This window comes from Suricata suricatta, chromosome X (genome assembly GCF_006229205.1).
Source record: "Suricata suricatta isolate VVHF042 chromosome X, meerkat_22Aug2017_6uvM2_HiC, whole genome shotgun sequence".
Lineage (NCBI taxonomy): Eukaryota > Metazoa > Chordata > Mammalia > Carnivora > Herpestidae > Suricata > Suricata suricatta.
The window spans coordinates 24,585,932-24,609,686 of NC_043717.1; the positions used below are offsets into that span (position 1 = coordinate 24,585,932).

Below are 23,755 nucleotides of genomic sequence, written 5' to 3' on the forward strand. Positions count from 1 at the left end.
CTGGGTGCCATCTCTGAGAGGGACAGCGGGCAACCTTCTCGGTCACAGAACGCCAGAAAAGTCGGCCCTCTTTCTGGGCTGCTCAGACACAGTACAGCCTTCAGAAAGGATAGGCATACCACGTAAATACGGAAAGCTCTATATATGTTTAGTGACTGGGAAGAAAAAATAATGAAATTTAAGAAAAATATTTGCCTTTGTACTGCTTTGAATGCTGAATCTCTTCATACACTGATAATGTTCATTAATTACTTACTAAGTATACTAACTTAATAGTTCACTTCTAGTAAGTACCTTGAGTCTTTGCAGCCATTTGGTACTTTAACATTTGTACACTACTGTCTGCTATACCGAGTATTTATATCGGAGCCAAACTGGTACAGATTTCTTCTTTAAAAAGCATGAAACTGGTCATTAACTTCCATTTTTCAGAGTATTTATTAAAGGAAATTAATTTAAAATGTATAGCTTTTTCAGCATTGTGGAAGAAAATTATTATTGCCTGTTAGTTGACTGGTGTCTTGAAAAATGTGGATAACCGTTGGGGCGCCTGGCTGCCTCACTTGGTAGAAGCCTGTGACTCTTGATCTTGGGGCTGTGAGTTTGAGCTCCATGTTGAATGTAGAGATTACTTTAAAACAGAATCTTTAAAAATTTTTTATTTAAAAAAATATTTTAATGTTTGTTTATTTTTGAGACAGAGAGAGGGTCTGTGAGTGGGAAAGGGGCAAAAAGAACAGAAACCTAGAATCTGAAGCAGGCTCCAGGCTCTGAGCTGTCAGCACAGAGCCTGTTGTGGGGCTCAAACCCATGAACTGTGAGATCATGACCTGAGCCAAAGTCAGATGCTTAACCGACTGAGCCACCCAGGTGCCCTTAAAACTTTTTTAATTTGAGAGAGAGAGAGAGAGAGAGAGAGAATGCATGAGTCGGGGAGAGGGGCAGAGGGAGAGAGCGAGAGAGAATCTTAAGCAGGCTCCGCATTCAGTGTGAATCCCAATGCAGGGCTCTATCCCACAACCCTGGGATCATGACCTGAGCTGAAATCAAGAGTCGGAAGCTTAACAGATCTAGCCACCCAGGCACCCCAATGAAATCTTTCTTCTAATATAGATATTCATTAATCACGTGCTCCCTGAACGTGTTAGCTGTGCACGTACAGGCAGAGGATATATTTGAGTGAAAAGAGATAGGTCTTGGGTTAATTCTTATTCATGACCGTGGTGCCTGGAAAAATGTGTTTTGGAAAAAATTGCCCTCAGTTTCTATTTGCTCCACACAACAACCGCAGCTGATAAGGTCTGCTGACTAGTGGTGACTGGTCGTAGCTTCTGCTGGAATCCCTCTGCCCACCCCTGAACTGCATACTCCCCCTTCTCCCCGCTGCTGGAACGTCCAAGAACCTGGCAGCCAGGTCCTGTTGCCCGTGGGGAGGGAATCCCAGGCTTGGGCAGGACTGTTGGTGAAGAGCCAGGGTTGACAGTCGCAGCCAACTGTTTCCCTGTGACCCCTACTGGGATCAGTTTGGATTATTTCTCTCCCTGGCACAAGTCATAACTACTCACTCATGTTCGGTGCCACCCTTGTCGCAGAGTCCAGAAGCTTATACTAATAAGGCTGCCATAAAATAAACTCCGTTTTTCCATGTCAGCGGTGTTCCATTCTGGCTCCATCTCTCCCACCTGTTTGGAATGCCCTGTCCTGCAGAGGATATGTGTGCCTCTGTGCCACTCCTGTCGCCGAGGTCCAGCGATGCTTCCCCGCACGTTGGACCTAGCTTCCCCTCCATGCCAGGAGATGGCGCTGTTTCTCCCGTCCTGACAGTACAGTGAGGCAGCTAAGCAGCCAGCTTAGGGAAACGCTTCCTTCCACGTGGGTTAGTAGCAGCGTAACTGTGACTGGACATAGAATTTGTTGGAATCGGGTGATATTTTATAAACACAGTCCCCGGCCAAGACTAAGCACTAAATACCATGTTTGCATTTTTCCAATAGGATCTCACTGAGTACATTTTCTTCTAGACTTATCTTTAAAACATTATTCCAAGAGGAGTGCATAATGCTCGTTAACTTTTGGAACTTTTCTTTTTTTTAATGTTGTTATTTTTAGTTTTGAGAGAGAAAGAGACAGCGTGAGTAGGGGAAGGTCAGAGAGAGAGGGAGACACAGAATCTGAAGCAGGGTCCAGGCTCTGAGCTAGCTGTCAGCACAGAGCCTGATGCAGGGCCCGAACCCACGAACCATGAGATCATGACCTAGGCCGAGGCCAGATGTTTAAACGACTGAGCCACCCAGGCGCCCTAGAACTTTTCTAAAACTAAGATAATGACTTTTATCATGCTAAGCTAAATGTCATTTTAAGTGATTTGTATTATTGTTTCATGATTTGTTTTTAATAAACTTGTCACACTCTTCATTCTTCCCCTGACTATAGGTATGGGACAGGCTGCTTCTTACTGTGTAACACAGGCCGTAAGGTTGGTTTTTTACCATTAAAAGATTACTGAAGGTTTTCTTTAACTTCATGTATATAGTGCTTGAGCATAATTTGCTGTTAAGTTACTTAGGATTCCATAGATTTTATTTAATCTTTATTAGGGTTTAATGTAGAGCTGAATAAAAATGATGAGAATCACTAAGTTTAAGTGGCTCTAGTAAGAATCATTTTGGGTTCTTTGAATTTTATATGTGTGTCTTTAATTGCTGGTGGGATAGCTACACTCGGACCTTGTCAGATTCTTAATACAAATCTAACCTGGAGCAAGGGATAAACTTTCTATACTGTTTTAAGTGTCCCGCCATTAACACTGGTAATTTTAACTGTCAAGATTAATTTTTTATTTGTTACATATTTATTGAATTATGTTGTACCTGGGTCATCTTAGCTTTTAAAAATATTCTTCTGCCAACCTTTTAATTTCCTGGCCGCTGAAGTATTTTTCTGTGTCCTACAGTGTGTGTTTTCTGAACACGGCCTTCTGACCACAGTGGCTTACAAGCTGGGCAGAGACAAACCGGTGTATTATGCGTTGGAAGTAAGTACGTCTCCGTCAATGTGGGTAATGTGGCGAGCAGTCAAAGCCAGTGAAAGTACAGTGCTTTCTAACAGCTTTTCTGGTAAATGTTCATAGATAAGAGTGATAAACTCAGTTTCTCTCTGGGCGTTTGGTTGGGTGGAAGGAACCTGGCAGCGAGCTGGCAGCAGGACCCCCAGGAGATCTGGAAGATAGCGGGCTCCTGGATGTCTTGCCTGTCACTGGAGGCGCCTCGTAGCCGCGTGGCGCAGTGTGAGATTCTCTGTCGGGACGTTCAGTGCAGGTGTTCGCTTGGTCTCCCTGTTTCTGTCAGCTGGAAAACGCTGTGGTTTTGTAACTACAGTGCCCCGCTGTTCTAAGCAGCACCACTGGGGCTGAATGAATTCCCTTCATGGGTCTCCCCATAAAAATAAATGTTGTCTCACATTCTGATGTGGAAAAGAAAGTGAGGAGAAAGTGGGAAAGAAAGGAAATGCTCTCAGTGGAAGCATTTGTTTCAATCACTTTTGCAAATTCTAGTAGGAATATATCAGTCTAGTGTGGAGGGCATGGGGAGTTTCTATTAGGAGCATTAGTAACTTTTATAGATAAGGTCAAAGAAGCAGTACTCTCTTTATAAAATCAGATACACTCCTTTTTAAATATCTTATTTATTTATTTTTTAAGATTTATTTATTTTGGGAAGAGTGCAAGCGGGGGAGAGGCAGAGAGAGGGGGACAGAGGACCTGAAGTGAGCTCTGCGCAGACAGGCTGACCACAGCGAACCCGACGCGGGGCTCGAACTCACGTACTGCAAGATCATGACCTGAGCTGAAGTTGGATGCTCAGTCTACTGAGCCACTCAGGTGCCCCTAAAGATTTTTATTTTTTAAGTACTCTCCGCACTCAATGTGGGGCTCAAATTCACAACCCCAAAACCAAGAGTCACGTGTTCTGCTGACTGAGCCAGCCAGGCACCACCCCCCCTTTTTTTTCTTTTTGAGTATAGTTGACACACAATGTTACATTAGTTTCACGTGTACAACTTAGTGATTTCACAGCTTATATATTTCACTGTGTTCACAAGGGTAGTATACATCACTATGACAGTGTCATTAACTGTATTTCTTATGCTGTGCCTATTATTCCATAACCGGAAGCCCATGTTTCCTTTGCCCCTTCACCCATTTTGCCCACCCAGTCCACACCCTCTCCTGTTAGATAGATTTCTCAAAAGCGTTCCTTCACAATTCATTTTCAGTGGCTCCCTTGTAATGTACAAATATACAATTGATCTGAAGACTTACTGAGCCTGCTTTCCTAAAGGATCTGATAGTAATTAGGTCACAAATGTTAGACTTCTGTTTCTACTTCAAACACTGTGTTAGTTGCTATGCCTAAAGCACAAAGAATTTGCGGGGTTTTTTTCTTGCCCACTCCCTACATAAGCACTATGCTTTCTTCCCCAACCCCTTTTCTATGGATAATAGATACATTTGGAAATAATAACGGTATCCTATCACTTCTCAAAAGTTAAATTCCTACAAACCCTATACTGCTCTGTTTCCCCCTGTGGAATGTGCTTATTAGCACAGCGCTGGGCACATTGGATATGTACCATCTGCTAAGTGTTACCCTGTAGCAATTTAGTAAGCTGAGAGTCTCTAAAGAGTATTTTTTTCTTATAATGGAGATAATCATTTAGAATTATTGATGCCTTAGACCTGGAAAGGGACTCTGGGATAGGGCTTACTTGGTTTTATCTTCCCTCCCAATATGAAGACTCTTACCTTCTTTTCTTCACCGACAGCCTTCCGACCTCTGTTTGAAGATAGCACCCACAAATGCTTCTTCCTAGCACCCCTACCTCTAGACCTAGTTCAGCTGTCAAGGGCCTTCAAATACTAGCAGGCAGCCGTCAGTTTTTCTGGGTCTTCTTGCTCCAGAATAAACTCCTTCAGTGCCCTGATGGATGCTTTCTAGTTCTGGACTCCCTTCATTAGATGCATTCCAAGTTGTCAGAATCTTCCAGAATGGAATAGAATGTTCTACATGTAATCTGACCTACATGTGTGATTTGTTCCTGCTTCTGCTACTCTAACCTGAGAGTTCATTAATTTAGTGTAATTACCCCATCATATCATTGGCTCTGGGAGCAGACATTAAAATATCTGGCTGTTTGTCAAATGACTCATTACCAGCCCAGTCCCCTCCGTTCTGTATTTGTGCAGATCTTTCTTGTTTCCTTAAGTAATCTCTATACACACTGCGAGGCTTGAACTCACACCCCAAGATCGAGTCCCATGCTCTAATGACTGAGCCAGCCGGGCATCCCTGCAGATCTTTTGCTAATCCGAATTCAGGTCTTCGCTTCTTCCTGTTAAATTTCGTGATAGTGATTTCAGCCTATTGTGACAGTGTGGATTCTTTTTTCACTCTTTATTATTTTTCCAGTTTTGCCTCATCTGGAGACTTAATAGGCATATGCTTTATCAGTTTGTTTCATGTAATTTTTTAAAAGAATCATAAGAGTTTTAAAGCCAAGAGGTACAGTGGACCAGGTGACAATCGGCTTCTCTACCCCCCTCACAAGGAATTTGAGAGTAGGAGGTGAAATTGGAGTCACATGGCCAAGGTGACTTTTGAAAGCTAGTAAGTAGCAGAACCAGGATGCAAATTCAGGTTACTGGACATCCAAATCTAGCCACCTAGGCCACCATTGGGCCGTCTCCCGTCTCCTGAGTTCCATGTTGTTTTCCCTGCACCTCAGCTCACTTTCGTCTCCTAACCTAGCAGTCCGAGCCACGGCATATAATTACACACACACGTTAACGGTAGGAGCTTAGGGCTTTTTTTGTCCTGTATCTTCTTTCTTTTCAATTAACAGATGTGTAAAAAATTGAACCAAACAAAAAAGGGGGAGCAAAGGAGAAAGCTCCTTTGGTAAAAGTAAATTCCAGTTCCGTTTTTTGTAAGTGCTGCCAGAGTAGATATTTGACCAGATTGTCATTAGGCTTGGCAATCTGCGGTATTGAAATTGAACTTTGGTTTTTTTAAAAACTGAAATTATAGCTGTGTCTCTCAAGCCTTTCAGTCTTCCATTCTCCCCCCGCTGCTCTGGAGGCAACATAATGCATTTCTTTGTGCTATTGTTGTTGTTTTGGGTTTCATTTCTTTGGGGGGCACCCTTACATTTTTTTTTATTTTTAATTTTTGAGAGAGAGACAGAGCGCGAGCTGAGGAGGAACAGAGAGAGAGGGAGGCCAAAGATCTAAAGCGGACTCTGATTTGAAGCTCAAACTTGACCTGAGCCAAAGTCAGATGCTCAACTGACTGAGCCATCCAGATGCCCCAGCGCCTTTAAATTTTTAAGATATTATTTAACTATATATTTTCCTAATCGTGTTTGTAGTTGTTTAGTATTTATTTGAACATCCCACCCATGATGATGACCTCGCATGCTTTTTCTCTGTCATCTCCAACGCAGTCATTGAGCTTAATAAAGTTTTCGTTTCCCCTTTTTCTTAAACATGGAGAAATAAGTTCTGTTTTCTTTCCACTCAATCGCATTTCATACTTATTGGCTTATTTTATCGTTTTCTGTGTCCGCTGTCATTTGTTTGGCATGAAACCTTTCATGACCCTACCCCCGTTTCTCTTTGCAGAGGGCCGACCTTTTATAGTTCTCTTACTCAGAATCTGGGGGAGTAACCCTAGTTCTTTGAGCTTTGCCCTTTTTTTTAGTGTTTATTTTTGAGAGAGCAAGTGTGTACACGAGCAGCGGAGGGGCAGAGAGAGAAGGGGACAGAGGATCTGAAGCAGGCTCTGTGCTCACAGCCCCAGGCACAGCTCAAGCCCATGAACCACGGGATCAGGACCTGAGCTGAAGTCAGACACTTTAACAAGTGAGCTACCCAGGTGCTCTGTCTTTTTTTTTTTAATATTTATTTTGAGGGAGAGAGAAAAAACGTGAGTGGGAGAAGGGTTAAGAAAGAGAATCTGAAGCAAGCTCCATGCTCAGTGCAGGAGCCAACCTGGGGCTTGATCTTAGGACTTTGAGATCATGACCTGAGATGAAATCAAGAGTTGGACGCTTAACTGACTGAGCGCCCCGAGGTGTCCCAAGTTTATCTTTCTCTTGCCCTCCCTCTGGAGTGGGTATAAAATCTTAGAGGAAACACTTGTCTCTCTGACCTCCTTCTGGCCATTTTTTATGCTAATGAGAGTCCTGTGTTCTCAGTGTGGTTCCTCTTATAGATAACCTGGCTTATTTTCGGAGAGTTTTTAACATCTCCTTATCATTGAAGTTCTACAGTTTTCCTCTGATGTGCCTGGGTTTGGATTTGATTTCACTGATCCTGTTAGATAAATTGGATACAAGTGTGTCTTCAGGTCTGGGAAATCTTCAGTTATCTCTTTGAACCCTGCTCCGCTGCTACCATTGCTGCCGTAAGAACCCTTCAGTCCAGCCTCCGTGTCTCTGAACTGCTCTTTTATGTAGTTTTCATCCTTTTGCTTCTCTGCGCTGCGCCTGCAGTGAGTTACTCACTGTATATACCTTACATTCCAAATTCTCTCTTTAAAAGAAAACAAAAACTTTTTTTATTGTGAAATATGAAACACATACAGAAAGATACATAAAATACCAGTGTACAGTTTGAGAAATGATGATAAAGAGCATACCCGGGTCTGGGGAACACCGCCCCCAGCAGGAACCCCTGTGCACCCCGCCTCCCAGCCCCCCACGGCCTCTCCCTCTCCCCTCGGGTATCCAATACCCTGACTTTTATCTTCTCTTTTCTTTTGATTCATCATGTAATGGCTGTTTTTTTAAATGGAAATCATGCCTTAATTTGTCTCTTTGAATACGTTCAGCAGTTATACTAAAGTCTTTGTCAGATTGGAGTGCATTCTTTTCCAGCTGTTGGGAGTGTTGTTTGCTGATTTCTTGGTAACAGATTTAAGATTTATTCGAGCCTCTTGTAACTTTTACTTCCAGTCTCAGGTATTGACGCCACAGCCTTGTGGGCACTAGTTCTCCCTACGCAAGCAGGAGAGCGCCACCTAGCCGCTGGCGTCAGGCACTGAAGCCATTTGGGACCCCTTTCCTCTGGGGGAGCCAGGCGGCCAGCACTGCTGCCTCCGGACACAGACAGCAAGACTAAGCAGAAGCTTGCGGTCTCCAGCCCTGCTCGGTCGGGCGTTTCTGTTTCTGTCTATATCTGAGTCAGCACGTGTTGTTCTGGTGTTCGTTCCCTTTTTACATTTTGCCCTGTTATCCTCTGTGTCTAGAACAGAGAGAGGGGATTTTTTTTAAAGTGCAAACTCACCATTTCGGATGTGGACATCACCAAGAGAATTCTTTTTATTTCTCCCTGCTCCCTGGCATGTGATGCATCTAGGCCTGATGTGTTACCATCTCTATTCCTATTTTCATTATCGGTGAAAAGGAATCAGGGCACATGATCCTTGAGTTGTTCCCAGACTTTCAACTCCTATTAAACGGCATAAATGTGTCCAACCCTTTCACTAGAACTTTTTCTTTTTTTAAAAGATTTTAGTTCTTTTATTTAAAAAAATTTGTTTAAGGTTTATTTATAATTGAGACAGAGAGAAGCAGAGCATGAGTGAGGGAAGGGCAGAGAGAGAGGGAGACACAGAATCTGAGCTGTCAGCACAGAGCCAGATGCAGGGCTGGAACCCACGAACTGTGAGATCATGACCTAAGCCGAAGTCGGATGCTTAACTGACTGAGCCACCCAAGTGCCCTGAAGATTTTTTATTTTTAAGCAATCTCTACACCCAACGTGGGCGGAACTGCTCACAGGACACCACCTTCTGTAAGACACGCTTCTCCCTTTCCTTGTTTATCTTTTCCCAAGTATTACTTCACAAAATGAAAATCCTTTTGGGGGCCTTGAATATTTCTGAAGTTGACCTTGCCTAGGATCTGAGACTTCGTGTCCTGTACTCTGTCACTCTGTCACTGGGATGCCAGCTCCCTGAGGCCGTGGTGCTGTCTGGCTCACCATCTCTTGGACGGGGCTGCCATGTAGCAGATACTTAATAAGTATTCTTTATATACCAAATCTCATGCCACTTCTTCTCCATTTAAATATGACCTTCAGGGGCACCTGGGTAGCTTGGTCGGTTGAGTGTCCAACTCTTGATTTCGGCTCAGGTCATGATGTCACATTCATGGGATGGAGACCCATATCGGGCTCCATGCCGAGCATAAAAACTCTCTCTCTCCCTCTGCCGCTCCCTGTGCTTTCTCAAACTAAATAAATAAATCTTAAAAAAGTAATAGGAGCTTCAGAAAAGGCTATGTCCCCTCAATTTCTTTTAACATCCCCTGTGCCATCTCCTTGCTATGATTCACGATCATAGTGTTGAGATTCCCGCTTGAGTTTTTCATCCTTCTTAAACCAGATACTCATTTTTGTTATAAGCCTATGTTATTAGTTACCTGTGGCTGCAGAACAGCTTTATCACAAATGTAACTGGCTTACAACTGCATGCATTTGTCTCACAAGGCTGCAGTCAGGGTGTCGGCTGAGGCTGGGATCTCATCCAGCACTCCGTCTCCTACGCCCACTCGCTCAGACCATCAGCCGAATTCAGGTCCTGTGGCTGTAGGGCTGAGGGCTTCAGCTTCTTGGGAGCTATCAGCCTCGCTCTTAGAGGCCGCCTGCCGTTCCTTCTCGGGGGAAGACCCGACACAGGACCCCCGCTGCTTTCTCAGTGCCAGCGAGGAAAGGAGAGAGTCCAGAAAACAGCCCTGATCATCTTATTTGGCTTAATCACGTGCACTTCACCACATGCGCGCCATCACCTTGGACGTGCGCTGTTGGTCGGAAGCGTGTCCTAAGCCCCACCAGGCTCAAGGAGCGAGGCTCCCCAGGAGCGTGACCTCCAGGAGGTGGGGACTGTGGCGGCCACCTTAATTAGGAATCTGTCCGCCACGGCCTCTAAACATTGATTATGGACTTAAATAGTGTACTTTGTGGGAAGTATACTTTCTGAGCTGTAAATTCTTTTTATCTTAATTCCCTAACTTGTTACTGAACTATTAATAATGTAGATCACATTTTAAAAATAAAAGTCTCCCATTTTAACTCTAGGTTCCCGTTCTCTCTTCTGTGCAATTAAAAATGCTGTGCACTTAGATTTTGCATTTGTAATCTGATACAAATTAGTACTTTATAAATTATATATGTAGAGATGCATGTTACTTTCACATACAGAAAGCAATGTTCACTGTGCCTAATGGATAATTTTAAGAAATTTATGGATAATCTTAATTTTACATAATTTTTCTCCATACCCTCTGATTTTAGCCATAACTGCCTCACATCCTCAAGTGTGCCCTTTATACGGATGCTGTTCGTGGCTATGGCATTTTAAGTTTAGTTCTTTTTTTTTTTTTTTTTTTTTGAGAATGAGAGAACACATGTGAGCTGGGGGGAGGGAATTTTAAGCAGGCCCCACACTCAGTACGGAAGCCTGATGCAGGGCTCCATCCCATGACCCTACGATCATGACCTGAGCCAAAATTAGGAGTCAGACGGTCAACTGGCCACCCAGGCACCCCTACTTCATTGTTTTAAATCACTCTTCCCATAGCCTGTTTCTTAACCTTCCACTTGCCAGGCTATGTATCTATCTAGTTTTTAAGTGACTTATTCCTCTTGTCCTGTTCACCATTTCATTTTTTTAATGTTTATTTGTTTATTTATTGAGGAGAGAGAGAGAGAGAGAGAGGGAGAGTGAGCATGAGTGGGGGCAGGTTAGAGAGAGAGGGAGACACAATCCGAAGCAGGCTCCAGACTCAGCTGTCAGCACAGAGCCTGACATGGGGCTTGAACTCATGAACTGTGAGGTCATGACCTGAGCCGAAGTCGGACACTTAACCACCTGAGCCACCCAGGCGCCCCTCATTTATTTTTCTTTATACCCCTCATCTCTGCTATGTCGTTCTTAGGGTACAACCATTTGCCTTAAGTTCACCTTTCCCATAGGTCGAGTCTTAGAGTGCGTTCATATCTGTAGATGATGCACTGAAGTATTGGATCTTTATATTTAGGACGTGACTAGCTGTAACTTATTTGATAGCAAGTAGACAGTCACATTCTATCATGTTAGCTTTCTGTTCCTGTACTCTTTTTCCCCACCCATCTTGAAAACATTATACCATTTTCCACTTTATCCCCTGCCTCCAAATTCCGAAGACCACATCTTTTGTGAATTTGGAGGTTTCTCTCATTTTTCATTAATTTTTTAGAAGGCTAGCTAATACCATGTTTTATATCCTGATACCAAAGTTATAGTCTCCTTTCAGATAAGTATTTTTAACCTACCTTTTATTTTCTTATAGTGCATTTGTTTTTCACTTACAGCTAAACACTCCTGTACATTCCTGATGACCAGACTTAAATTAATTTTCTTCTGGAGCTTTGATGGTATTCTTTTTTCCTTTTGTTTGAATCTAAATAATACCGTCTGGTTCACAACCAATTACTTTTCATGAAAACCTTGATATTCCTTTTCCTAAAACCATAGTGCTTCCTCTCAAAAAAAAAAAAACCTAAGCGTCGAACATCCTGCCTTTTCAATGGAAATGAGGTACATCAGCATTTGGATTCCCAAAGTATGAATTTCTACTAGCAAACAGCCACAGAACCACTCCGCTAGACTTGTAGCACAGTAGTTGTTTAAAAGTCATAGTTTACTCACTAACACTATTGAAAATATATGCATTTCTTGGTTAGATATGATTTATGGCCAGTGTCTTTTGAGGGTATAAGTAGGGACACCTGTGTTTTCAATTGGATGTAGAATTGTGCTGTCCGGTCTGGTGGTAGCCACTAGGAACATGTGGCCACAGAGCACTTGACAGATGGCTAGTCCAAATTGAGATGTCATGTAAGTGTAAAATATATACCTGATTTCAAAGACTTTGTGCAAAAAAAATCAAATACCTCAACGATTTTTATACTGATTACATGTTGCAATCATCATATTTTAATACACTGGGTTAAATATATTACAATCAAGTTAACCTGTTTCATTTTATTTTTTTTTAATATGGTAACTACAAACTTAAATTACACATGTGGTTCACATTATATTTCTGCTGCACAGCGCTGGTCTGGAAAATCTTATCCATTTATTTGTCTTTAGCAACTACTATCTGACTTTTGCTTCTGAAAGAAATTTGAGAGTAAAATTCTAAAGTCTCTCTGAGCATAAAAATTTACTTAGTTTTACTTAATGGTTCCACGAAGGACCTAAATATATAACATATCAAAGTTACCAAGTGTATTGAAAACTTTGCCAGAAGGAGACGGTAGGTTAGAGTCTCTCCGACCTTACGTACCTCGGTATGTGTGGAATTTTTTCCCCGTATTCACAACCTGGTTAAGTTTGCACAGCAATGTCATATTTCTCCCTCAGTCATTTTTCATAGCTACAAAGCCAGTGTATAAAGAGGACAGTCGCAGTGTTCCGCAGTTTTGCAGTAACATATAGTGACTTGTCCTAGAAGCTATGAATGACAGAATGAATCAACATATTGTACGTCTAGTTTGTTTACATCCTGGAAACTGACAGCAAGACGGGTTGACCATTTGTAATTCACTTAACTGAACTGGAGACAGGGAGGTAGGCAACAGATAAAACCATTCTGCTTCCAGCACTTAATATCACCTGATATTTGGGTTTGGGGTAACTCTGGAAGGAATTTACATTAATAATCTGAATGAAGTGAAACATCAGAACCAAAGAACTTTTTTAGGAATTTCTAATGTTTTTTGCTGGTAAATTTTTGTGCCCCTCAAGATCTTTTTATAATAGCTTTATTGAGATATAAGTCACCTATCACATGATTCACCCTTTTAAAGCATAAAGTTCGGTGGTTTTAAGCATATTCAGTCAGGCAGCCATCACCACAATCTAACATTAGAACGTTTTCCTCACCCCAAAGAATAAACCCATAACCCCAACCCCTCAGCAACCACTTATCTACTCTTTGTCTCTTTGGATTTGCTTATTCTGGACATTTCATAAAAATGGATCACACACAGTCTTTTGTGACTGGTTCCTTTCACTTAGCAGAATCATTTTGAGCTTCATGTTATAGAACCTCATTCCTTCTTATGCGAGCAAATAATATTCCATTGTATGGATACACTATATTTTATTTGTCCATTCACCAGTCAGCGGAATTTGGATTATACTTTTTTTTAACACATAAACACCTGGTGAAGGTAATATTTACATTTGGTACTAACCTTACCCTGAATTCTCCTTTCAATCCTCATAGTAGTTTAAGTAGGTGTTGTTATTGTCGCCATCGTTTTTTTAGGTGACAGAACGGAGGCTCACTAAGCCTAATTTGCCTAAGATCGCATGGCGGTCTAGAACTAGAACTTGGACCCAAAGCCTGTTCATCTGGCTCCAAACCATGTTTTCTTCCTTCTTTGTTGCCACAGCCCCGTCTCCCTCCCCCCACCCTGCTCCGTGCCTTAGTGGTTTTGTTGAATAATTACTTTGTGGTTAGTTTCTTTGCTACCTTTGTTGTTGTTACTTGATTTAATATACTGTTAGATACAGCAAATGGACTTGAAAACCCCCTTTGATGTGGCCTCTCCTGATAACTCGGTGGATAAGGTGGGAATGTTTTCTGGGTGATAATATACCTCGGAGTTTAGCAACAGTACATAGAACAACAGATTGTACAGGCCCAAGGGTGTGCTAGAGGGCTTAGTTCTTTTCCCTAGCTCATGCAAAAATGTGTATAATGACCTATATAAAACCATGTTTGCATTAATAGACCTAGTTTATGATATTTGTAAAAGCCCCAACGTTGAAACTTTTAAATTATATCCATCTTGTAGTGTCATACATAGGGAAATGCTTAATAAAATCTTTTTATAGTGAAAATATAAATTTTTTTCTCGCATTCCTTTTCTTTCTCAGGGCTCTGTAGCTATAGCTGGTGCTGTTATTCGCTGGCTAAGAGATAATCTTGGAATTATAAAGAGCTCAGAGGAAATCGGTGAGTATGTTATATCAAAGAGTTAGAATCTAAATAATGAACATTTTTACCTTTGCTTTCTGTCAATACTTGTGATTTGAGCCATATGTGACATTAAATTAAATGGATGCCTATTATGAGTTTGATTTATACATAAAAGACCATTTTGTGAAGATTTATAAAACAACAAACTGACATAAATAGTGGCAGTTATTCATAAACTGGCAAGGCAGGGCATAAAAATTACCCAAGTGTAAAACCCAACAGCAAAGATTGCCAGAGTCTGTAGGTAAAGTGGTCCAGTTACATTTATCTGATGAGAAGGCGTTTTACCTCTTATATCAAAGTGAGCATTAAAACTCTAGCACCCATCACTTAAGTAGTGAAATGGCAATTTTCCATCTATGGATAATTATTTGATCTCATTTACCCGCTCTTTCCTCTACTCGTTTACTTCAGCCTGAAGGGGAGATCATCAGAAATACATTCTGGACTGCGGGGCACCCTGGAGGCCACTTTTTCATCTTCTGGTCAACAACCATAAAAATAGTGGAAATGAGTTACCATCACATAATGAAAGCGATCCAGTCCCTTCACTTCCAGCCGGGGGTCCACTGTAGTGGCGGTATCCGGCCCGGGGCAATTGGTTCTCGCCCGTCCCCGCTTAGTGCTACACATAGCCCTAACCTAACTTTTTCTACAGCTGTGTTTATTGAATAAAATAATAGAATATATTAGAGTGATTTTTGTTTTTCTCTCTTTTTTTAATGTTAGAAAAACTTGCTAAAGAAGTAGGCACTTCTTATGGCTGCTATTTCGTCCCTGCGTTTTCAGGGCTGTATGCCCCTTACTGGGAGCCCAGTGCCAGAGGGTAAGAGCTGCATGCGAGGGATGCTTTTGTGGGTCTTGATTTATTTCCTAAAGTCGCTAATGACTTCTTAGTTCTTAGTTTCCTATCTTCAATGATTTTAAAGTGTCGAGGAAAGAGGAAACCTGGTCTATTTGGAGAGCGTAACTTCAGAACCTTTAAGTTCCAAGAAGTTACAAATCATCTGACAGTAAGGCCCTACCTGTCATGTCCATGTTTGTGTCAGTGTCGTGATCCTTTATCTTCAAGGCATCTGTAATTTATGCACAAGGGACATCTTCCAGATGAATTCTGATTTGGTGCTACGTTATTGTCATCTGTTCATTTGGATCCTGGACTTTTTCCTAAGTGCATGCAGGATTGCGGACGAAATGACTTTCCCAAGCTGCTTCGCGTTTATGTCCAGTTTTTTCATGTGCATTTTTTTCCCTGAACATCTGTATCTACCAAGGTCAACCTTTCCATATTCAGGACATTTCAGATTGATGACTCATTTACTCCACTCTAATCTTACAGATCTTTTTTTAATCTTACAATTCTTTGTGTGTGTTTTTAGGATCATCTGTGGGCTCACTCAGTTCACCAATAAATGCCATATTGCTTTCGCTGCATTAGAAGCTGTTTGTTTCCAAACCCGGGAGGTAATAATATGTGCCTTTTTCTTGTGCTTAACGTGGTTTTATCACTTTTAAACAAATTATATATTAATGCTGAACATTTATTAAATGCATCATAACTGTATTAAATACCAAGGGGCGCCTGGATGGCTCAGTCGGTTTAAGCATCTGACTCTTGATTTCTGCTTAGGTCATGATCTCACAGTTTGTTGAGATTGAGCCCCACGTCGGGCTCTGCACTGACCCTGAAGAGCCTGCTCGAGATTCTCTCTCTCTCTCTGCTCCTCCCCTGCTCACAAATGTTGTCCACTTTTCTTAGCTGTCATTACCTTTTTTTAAAATGTTTATTATTTTTAAGAGAGAGAGAGAGAGAGAGCCTGCAAGTGGGAGAGGGGCAGAGAGCAAGGGAGAGAGAAGATCCAAAGCAGGCTCTCTGCTGACAGTGGAGAGCCCAATGCAAGACTTGAACAACCGAGCCACCCAGGCGCCCTGCTGTCATTACCTTCTGAGTTCCTGTTATCCACCAGGTGCTGGATGTTTTATACTTGGGGGGGAGATGCTGAGTGGTACATGTTAGTCAAAGGAAATGAATAGCACAAACATAGGCATCGAGGCAGGAAACCAGGGTGTAAAATTGAGGTGTTTGGCATGGCCGGCCCTAAGGGTGAGGGCAGAGGTGGAGTGAGAGAAAAGATTGGTGTGTCTAGATGAAGGAAGGCTTGGAAGAGCAGAATAAGAAATCTAAATTTTCTTGACATATATATAATTTATTGTCAAGCTGGCTAACATACAGTGTATACAGTGTGCTCTTGGTTTTGGGGGTAGATTCCCGAGATTCATCGCTTACATACGACACCCAGTGCTCATCCCAACAGGTGCCCTCCTCCATGCCCATCACCCATTTTCCCCTCTCCACCCCTCCCCATCAACCCTCAGCTTGTCCTCTGTATTTAAGAGTCTCTTATGGTTTGCCTTCCTCTCTCTCTGTTTGAAACTGTTTTTTCCCGTTCACTTCCCCCATGGTCTTCTGTTAAGTGTCTCAAGTTCCACATATGAGTGAAAACACATGATATCTGTCCTTCTCTGACAGGAAATCCAAATTTTTTTCTGTAGACTCTGGGAAGCTCTTGAGCAGAAGACTGCCATTTGCAGAGATGTTCCTATGAAGTAGTAGTTTAGTTATGTTCTCTGCATTGGTTTCTTTAAGATTTTGGATGCCATGAACCGCGACTGTGGGATTCCGCTCAGTCATTTGCAGGTCGACGGAGGAATGACCAACAACAAAATTCTTATGCAGCTCCAAGCGGACATTCTGTATATCCCAGTAGGTCAGTAAGCTTTCATTCCTTGAAATTCCAAAAGTAATATTTCTTTTGGAAGAAGTGAGTTTTTAGGCATATGTCACTGCAGAGATGCTGAAAGCTGTTGGTGTTGCCCTCCTCCCTCAGTGAAGCCCTCGATGCCGGAAACGACTGCCCTGGGAGCCGCCATGGCAGCAGGGGCCGCAGAAGGGGTTGGTGTTTGGAGTCTCGAGCCCGAGGATTTGTCAGCGGTTACGATGGAGCGGTTTGAACCCCAGATCAATGCTGAGGGTATGTTTACAAAATGAAAAGTTAGGGGCACTTGGCTGGCTCAGGCAGTCGAGCGTGCGACTCTTGCTCTTGTGGTCGTGAGTTCGAGCTCCCACGTTGGCTGTAAAGATTACTTAAAAATAAATTAAAAAAAAAATAAAAATATAGTGGTATACTGTGGAGAGGACCTCAGTGAGAGAGAGTTTGCCTTTCCGTTTAGTTGTAAGTTAAGACACTGAATGAAGTAGCAAATGCTACTATTTTTGATTGCCACCAAGCATATTGGGGTACACTTAGTATTACTGAGAAGAAAAGTTCCTTATATTTTTAAAATGTTTACTTATTTGTTCATTTTGAGATAGAGGGAGCAAGGGAGAAAGAGAATGCCAAGCAGGCTCCATGCTTCATGCGGGGCCCGTCACCAGGCTCAGTCTCCCGAACTGTGAGTTTATGACATGAGCCAAAATCATGAGTCAGACGTTCAACTGACTGAGCCACCCTAGCACCCCAAAAGTTCCTTATATTTAAAAAAAACCTTCCCAAATCCCTTTTTTTTTTTTTTTGCCATTCACTTCTACTTAGAATCTTTTCATACAAAAGGATAACAACAGCCAGACCCTCACTTCTAACTTCCTAACTCCCTTTTTTAAAAGTAAGAAGGGAGATCAATCAGTCACTGCACCCGTCGTCTTTGGGGCCAGTGGCCTAGTTTTAGGACCTGATTAGCTGGGCTCAGGGACATTCTGATAACAATTAAGCACAGCAGGCCTACTGTGACAAAAGTAGCGAAAATGTAAATACACGAGCCTTAAATACCTGATTCACTCTAACAAACCAAGCTCTGACCGACACCTTTATTAAAATATAGTTGTGCATCTCTTAAATTGAAATAAATATGAGTATAAAAATAAGTTTTTTTTATATATTGTGATAGGGTCCCCTCCCTAAGGAATGAAAAAAAAGATTCTCAAGGCAACTTGGCTCCACACATACGTGACAACATCCCTCACGACCTGGTAACGTGAGATCACTTAATCAGACTGCGTGTTTGTGTGTTTCCATCTATGGGAGACAGAGAAGTAAAAAATACATTAAACTCCGCCACGTGCCCTCCGGGGCTCAGTGCTTCGGGTACGAACCCAGCTGAGCGGTGCCAGCACGCATCAAGTTGCTTCCCGGAAAGAAAAGCCTCGGTGTCACGCCTCTGCGAGAATCCTGCTACAATATTGAATTTGGTTTTATAAGTTTTTTAAAAACTTACGTGTAAAATAGCATCCAAGTGGCTTTTACACTACTGGGAAATAAGCTTCCAAACGCATTTGTGTTTAATTTTCTGGAAGACTAAGCCAGCGCTTCTTATTTTATTCCTTTCCACAGAAGAGAAAATGGATTGTAACAGTAATAATTTTCTAGGCAGACGGTACACCGTGTTACTTGATGCAGAAACGTGTTTCACAGTCTGATATTCTGTCTGTAATTTTTAACTTTTAATGTTGCATGAAATGTGGAGTTCAAAAAATTTTTCCACTTCTGACAAAAATCCGTTCCTTAATAAACAGTCTTCAGAGTGAGTATATGGTCTCTCGATGCTAATCCCACTCTTGAGCAAGGAAAGTTTTGTACAAAGAGTTTCCTGTTTTCTGAAGAGAGCCTTCCTCACTGTTTTTTTTTTTTTAAATGAAGCTTGGGCACAAAGACTTTGGAGTCTTTTTTTTTATGCTTTATTTATTTTTGATACAGAGAGAGACAGAGCATGAGAGGAGGAGGGGCAGAGACAGAAGGAGACACAGAGCCAGAAGCAGGCTCCACGCTCCGAGCTAGCTGTCAGCACAGAGCCCGACGCGGGGCTCGAACCCACAAACGTGAGCTCTGACCTGAGCCAAAGCCGGAGGCTCAACCAACTGAGCCACCCAGGCGCCCCTCCTCACTGTTTTTTAAGACCTGAGCCCAGAGTTGGCCAGTTACGTCAGCTCCGACCCCTCTCCCCACAACACACGTGTGCACACACGCACATCGCATGATGGCCATCTACATGTAAACAGTTCATGCTCCAGAAAAACTTTGTTTAGAGCTGAGTACAGGCCAGAAATTGGCCCGACGTGCGGCTGCAGAGCTGAACAAGACCAGGTCTTCGCCCTGCAGGAGAGGCAGGCAAAGCCGAGCCGGCCGACTGTGGTAGCTGACAGCCCGAGCTGTGAGGGGCTGTGGGAAGACAGAGGAGGGGCGTAGCGGGGTCCTGGAAAGCTGTCTGAAACAAGTGATACTTGAGCAGTGTCACCCATGTGTCACAGGCTTCAGGTGCTGCAGAAAGGCTGGGCGGCCTGACAGGGACATCTTCACGCCCGGTCCCTGTTAGGGGTGCAGCGTGGGTGGACACACCAGGGGCCATTTTTGTTTACTCCTCTTATCGTGCATTTCCTCAAAGAAATCCTGTCTCACAGGAATGTAATTTGAATCTTGTGAGAAATCAATACTTGGTCAGTCCTTTGGCTAGGCCAAAAATAATTCTTCTAGTCTTTCCATATTACAGTATACCATGTATCCCAGATCTCTCCACCGAAACCCCCAGATAAAGAGAAAAGGCATCAAATAGTATTTCCCTTTCTAATTCATCTACTTGTTTGTGAGTGGCCTGTGTCCCAGTCTCCCTTTACGTGTACACCATGCTGAATTGCCCCTTCACCTTCCAGGCAGGTGTCTTTCCAAGTCCCTGGCCGGTACCAGCGCCCGTGCTCTCCATGCAAGAGGCTTCCTTTAATACATGTAACAAGTGTGTTCAAAACCCTGAGTGAACATAAGTATGGTGCGTAGAATATCTCAGTAAACTCGTTTTCAGACGTATGTTTTTCTCACCTTCTATTTCTAGAAAGTGAAATTCGTTACTCTACATGGAAGAAAGCTGTGATGAAGTCAGTGGGTTGGGTTACAACTCAGTCTTCAGAAAGTGGTAAAAATGTTTTTATTATTCTTGCCGCTTTGCCTTAGTATGTTAAATAGCTTGTTTAAGTATTAACCATTTACACTTAGCAAGGCTGCTATGAAGAAAAGCAGTGTCTTCTGTCCAGAGTGTCTAACATTTTGAGAACACTTTAAAGATGTAGGTTATCAGGTTGATATATACGAACTTAATTCTGTCCTGCCTTTCCCCCCTTATTAAGCGTATTCCTGGAACTTCAATGGATAACTTAGTTTTCTAAAAGTAAAATTATTTCTTTCTTCTCAATGAAAAAGAAAATCAAATAGATTCTTCTTTTTATTTTATTTTTTTTTCACTTAGTGTCTTCTTTTATCTTTTTGGGGGGCTGTCTTCAGGACCTGAACCAACCCAAACTTATGTTAATTTCTCAATGTATTTCACTACTTCCTAGGCTGATTCCAAGTTCTTAGTGAATGTACATTGGCTCAGAGAAGAAGAAATGTACCAAACAGTAAATAAGAAGTGTCATAATAGATTGGGAAATACTCTTGGCAGAAAATAGAGGACCAGTTTTCTCAATCACTTAAGTAGGCAGGTGTTGGGCTGAAGTAAACCGTTTAGTTGTAAACAGCCTTAAGCTGAGGTTACTATTTACTTGATAATTAAACGGCCTTGAACATGCCTTTAATATGCCATAGTATTTTAATCTGTTTGCTAAATGCAAGATTTAGAACATAATGAATACAATGATGTCCAATAATATATTGAAGCACACACTTGAGTAGAGAAGAGTTTATAAATGAACTATTACCTGCCTTCTGACCCCAAAAGTGAGTGTAGAACCACTTTTGGAGATGCTTGCTGGAACCATCTGTATTTCCGGTCCTGGGCTCCCCCACCTGAAGCTTTTGGTTTTTGTCCTAAAGAAGCTTCATATCCTTTTTAAGTCTTTTGTTCTTAGACACACTTTCCTTTCCAAGATGGTGGGGAAGCTTTTGTAACTACACCTTTTGCAATTTTGAGACCTTTTATAATGAAACCTCTCAGTCATAAGTGTTTTTCTAGCACAGTGCTAGCTGCTGTGCAGGATACAATTGACATGCGCCCTGATTTATTTTATTTCCCAGATGTCCTTTCTCAGGGGCTAATGAGAAGTTGAGTCTTATGATTTCTTTGACTCATTGTATTTTATTTTATTTTTTAATGTTTATTTTTGAGAGCCAGAGAGAGAGAGACAGTGAGCAGGGGAGGCACAGAGAGAGAGGGAGACACAGAATGTGAAGCAGGCTCCAGGCTCTGAGCTGTCGGTACAGAGCCTGGCATGGGGTTCGAGCCCACAAGCCATGAAATCATAACCTGAGCCGAAGTCGGACATTTGACTGAGCCACTCAGGTGCCCTGTTTTTTTTTTAATAGGACAATCATCCTCTGTACCTGCCCGCACCAGACTGTGGCACACACAGACCCCCCCCACACACACACACATACACTCTCCTTACTAGCAGCTGAAGATAAAATTTTAATTGCAAAATTCCCACAAAACCAGTTGATCACTTTCACTTTGTTTGCATACCTTAGTGTCAGTAAATTTAAAGTGAAAGAAAAAGTTGATGAAAGAAAATTACATGATTTCTTTAGTTCTGCTATTAGCATTGATCATAAAAGTAATTTGATTTTTTTGAAAGTTTTAGATTTTTCACTTTTTATTTGTTCCAGTTAGACTGCAGTGATTTTAAGCCAGAGTTTGGAAATGTTTTTAGTAGATTTATGAAGAACACTCTAATGTATATAATAGGTTTAGTCTTTAAGCTGTATATTAAATCAGAATAATAATATTCAATCAATGACACACTAATAATATTTCTTTAAGCAGTATAAGCTGTATAACTATGTATCAATAACCTTTATAATAGTAACAGTACAGGGGCACCTAGGTGGCTCAGTCAGTTAGGCGTCCAACTTCAGCTCAGGTCATGATCTCTCGGTTTGTGGGTTCGAGCCCCACATCAGGCTCTATGCTGACAGCTCAGAGCCTGGAGCCTGCTTTGAATTCTGTGTCTCGCCTTCTCTCTGGCCTTCCCCTGCTCATGCTCTATCTCTCTCTGTTTCTCATTAATAAACAAATGTTAAAAAGAAATTAAGAAAAATACTAACAGTACAGATAGAACCCTATTTTAATATATTGAAAGGATATTAGAATTACTACCTGGTCTCTTATCCTCTTTAAGTTGCTTTCATTTATGGAAAAAATAGTATGTTCTCTTAATTTCTAATGCAGTTTGCACAGCTATCAAATAATCACTGTGTTTGGAGCTATGTATCAGTCACCCAAAAGGATGTATTTTCGTTAAATCGGCTCCACCAGAATTGGTAAGGAGTTGTGAGTGCAAGAAGTGCCCAGGGCCTTCTTCACAGACTAGGACTCACTGTAGCCGTGCCAGGAAGTCAGTTCTCAGAACTAAGTGTTAACTAACCAAACACGAAAGGGAAAAAAAGCAACACCTGACGTAACTGATGGCTTGCTCGACAAGAACTAGACTATCCCTTCCCTTTCCTCAAATCCAATGGAAATGTGGTCTCCACAAGTGTGGAAACAAAAAGAAGCCTTGTTTTTATCTGAAAAATAACATGAGCAACGGTAAAATGAGGAAGAATGGCTTATATCCCTCTTTAATCTACCTTCTAAGGGGAAAGAAATACAAGGTGAAGGGAAAACAACCCTCTCCCAAAAAGACAAAGAAAAGCCGATCCAGTGGTTGTATATTCTTAACACTTAGAGGTTAATTTTGAATATGCTTTTTTTTATAAAGAGCATTAACTATTATAGATACATAATGTTTAAATTCAAGAAAACCATATGTGTATAAAGAATATTCTTTAACGGAAGGGGTTTTGAGAGAATTCAGGTTAAGAAATATCAAAACAACCATATTCTCAGGCAATTTTAATTTTGAGAGAAAGCACACATGAGTGTAACGGAGGGGCAGAGGGAGACTGAGAATCCCAAGCAGGCTCCGTGCTGTCAGTGCAAAGCCAGACACGGGGCTGGATCCCATGAACCCGGAGATGATGACCTGAGCCAAAATCAAGAGTCAGACACTTAAACTACTAAGCCCCCCAGGCATCCACAGGCAGTATTTTAAATTTTTTTTTTTTGATTTTTAAAGTTTATTTATTTTGGAAGAGAGAGACACCATGAGTAGGGGAGGGACGGAGAGTGGGGGAGAGCGAGAATCTCGTGCTGGCTTCACACCATCGGCGCACAGCCCGATGTGGGGCTCCAACTCACGAAACCGCGAGATCACGGCTTGAGCCGAAACCAAGAGTCAGCCGCTTAACCAACTGAGACCCCCAGGGGCCCTAGCAGTTTTTTTTAAATGTCGACTCACAGGGCACCTGGCTGGCTAGGTCGGTAGAGCCTGTGACTCTTGATCTTAGAGTCATCAGTTTGAGCCCCATGTTGAGTGTAGAGTTTACTATAAAAAGATAGACCAATAGATAGATTGATCCGTTCATACAATTTAGTGTATAATTACAGTAATATTAATTGTCAGGTACATTTGCTTACACAGCAAGTTCTATTTATAAAAGAAAACAAAACTACCAAATCTTTTTCCTGAAATCATTACTACACTATATGTTACCTAACTTGGATTAAGATAAGATAAAAATGAATATTTTAGCAAAAATAGGGTTTGACGTTCATTTTCACCAGAGCAATAGAACTCTTC

At 41.9% G+C, this 23,755-nt stretch overlaps 1 protein-coding gene across 6 annotated transcripts in view; it reads left to right on the top strand.

Annotated features, from left to right (window-relative positions):
• The window catches only part of GK (glycerol kinase), a 72,397-nt gene that overhangs the window by 45,233 nt on the left and 3,409 nt on the right, over window positions 1-23,755 (top strand). For 5 of the 6 annotated variants that reach the window (XM_029930047.1, XM_029930048.1, XM_029930051.1 and 2 more), the window contains 8 exons: window positions 2,434-2,476; window positions 2,954-3,034; window positions 13,995-14,073; window positions 14,827-14,923; window positions 15,477-15,561; window positions 16,745-16,865; window positions 16,986-17,129; window positions 19,975-20,055. In XM_029930047.1, coding sequence (XP_029785907.1) covers window positions 2,434-2,476; window positions 2,954-3,034; window positions 13,995-14,073; window positions 14,827-14,923; window positions 15,477-15,561; window positions 16,745-16,865; window positions 16,986-17,129; window positions 19,975-20,055 — 731 coding nt within the window. Of the gene's footprint in view, window positions 1-2,433; window positions 2,477-2,953; window positions 3,035-13,994; window positions 14,074-14,826; window positions 14,924-15,476; window positions 15,562-16,744; window positions 16,866-16,985; window positions 17,130-18,042; window positions 18,683-19,974; window positions 20,056-23,755 lie in introns of those variants that run through there. The other variant, XM_029930053.1, reaches the window with a different exon arrangement.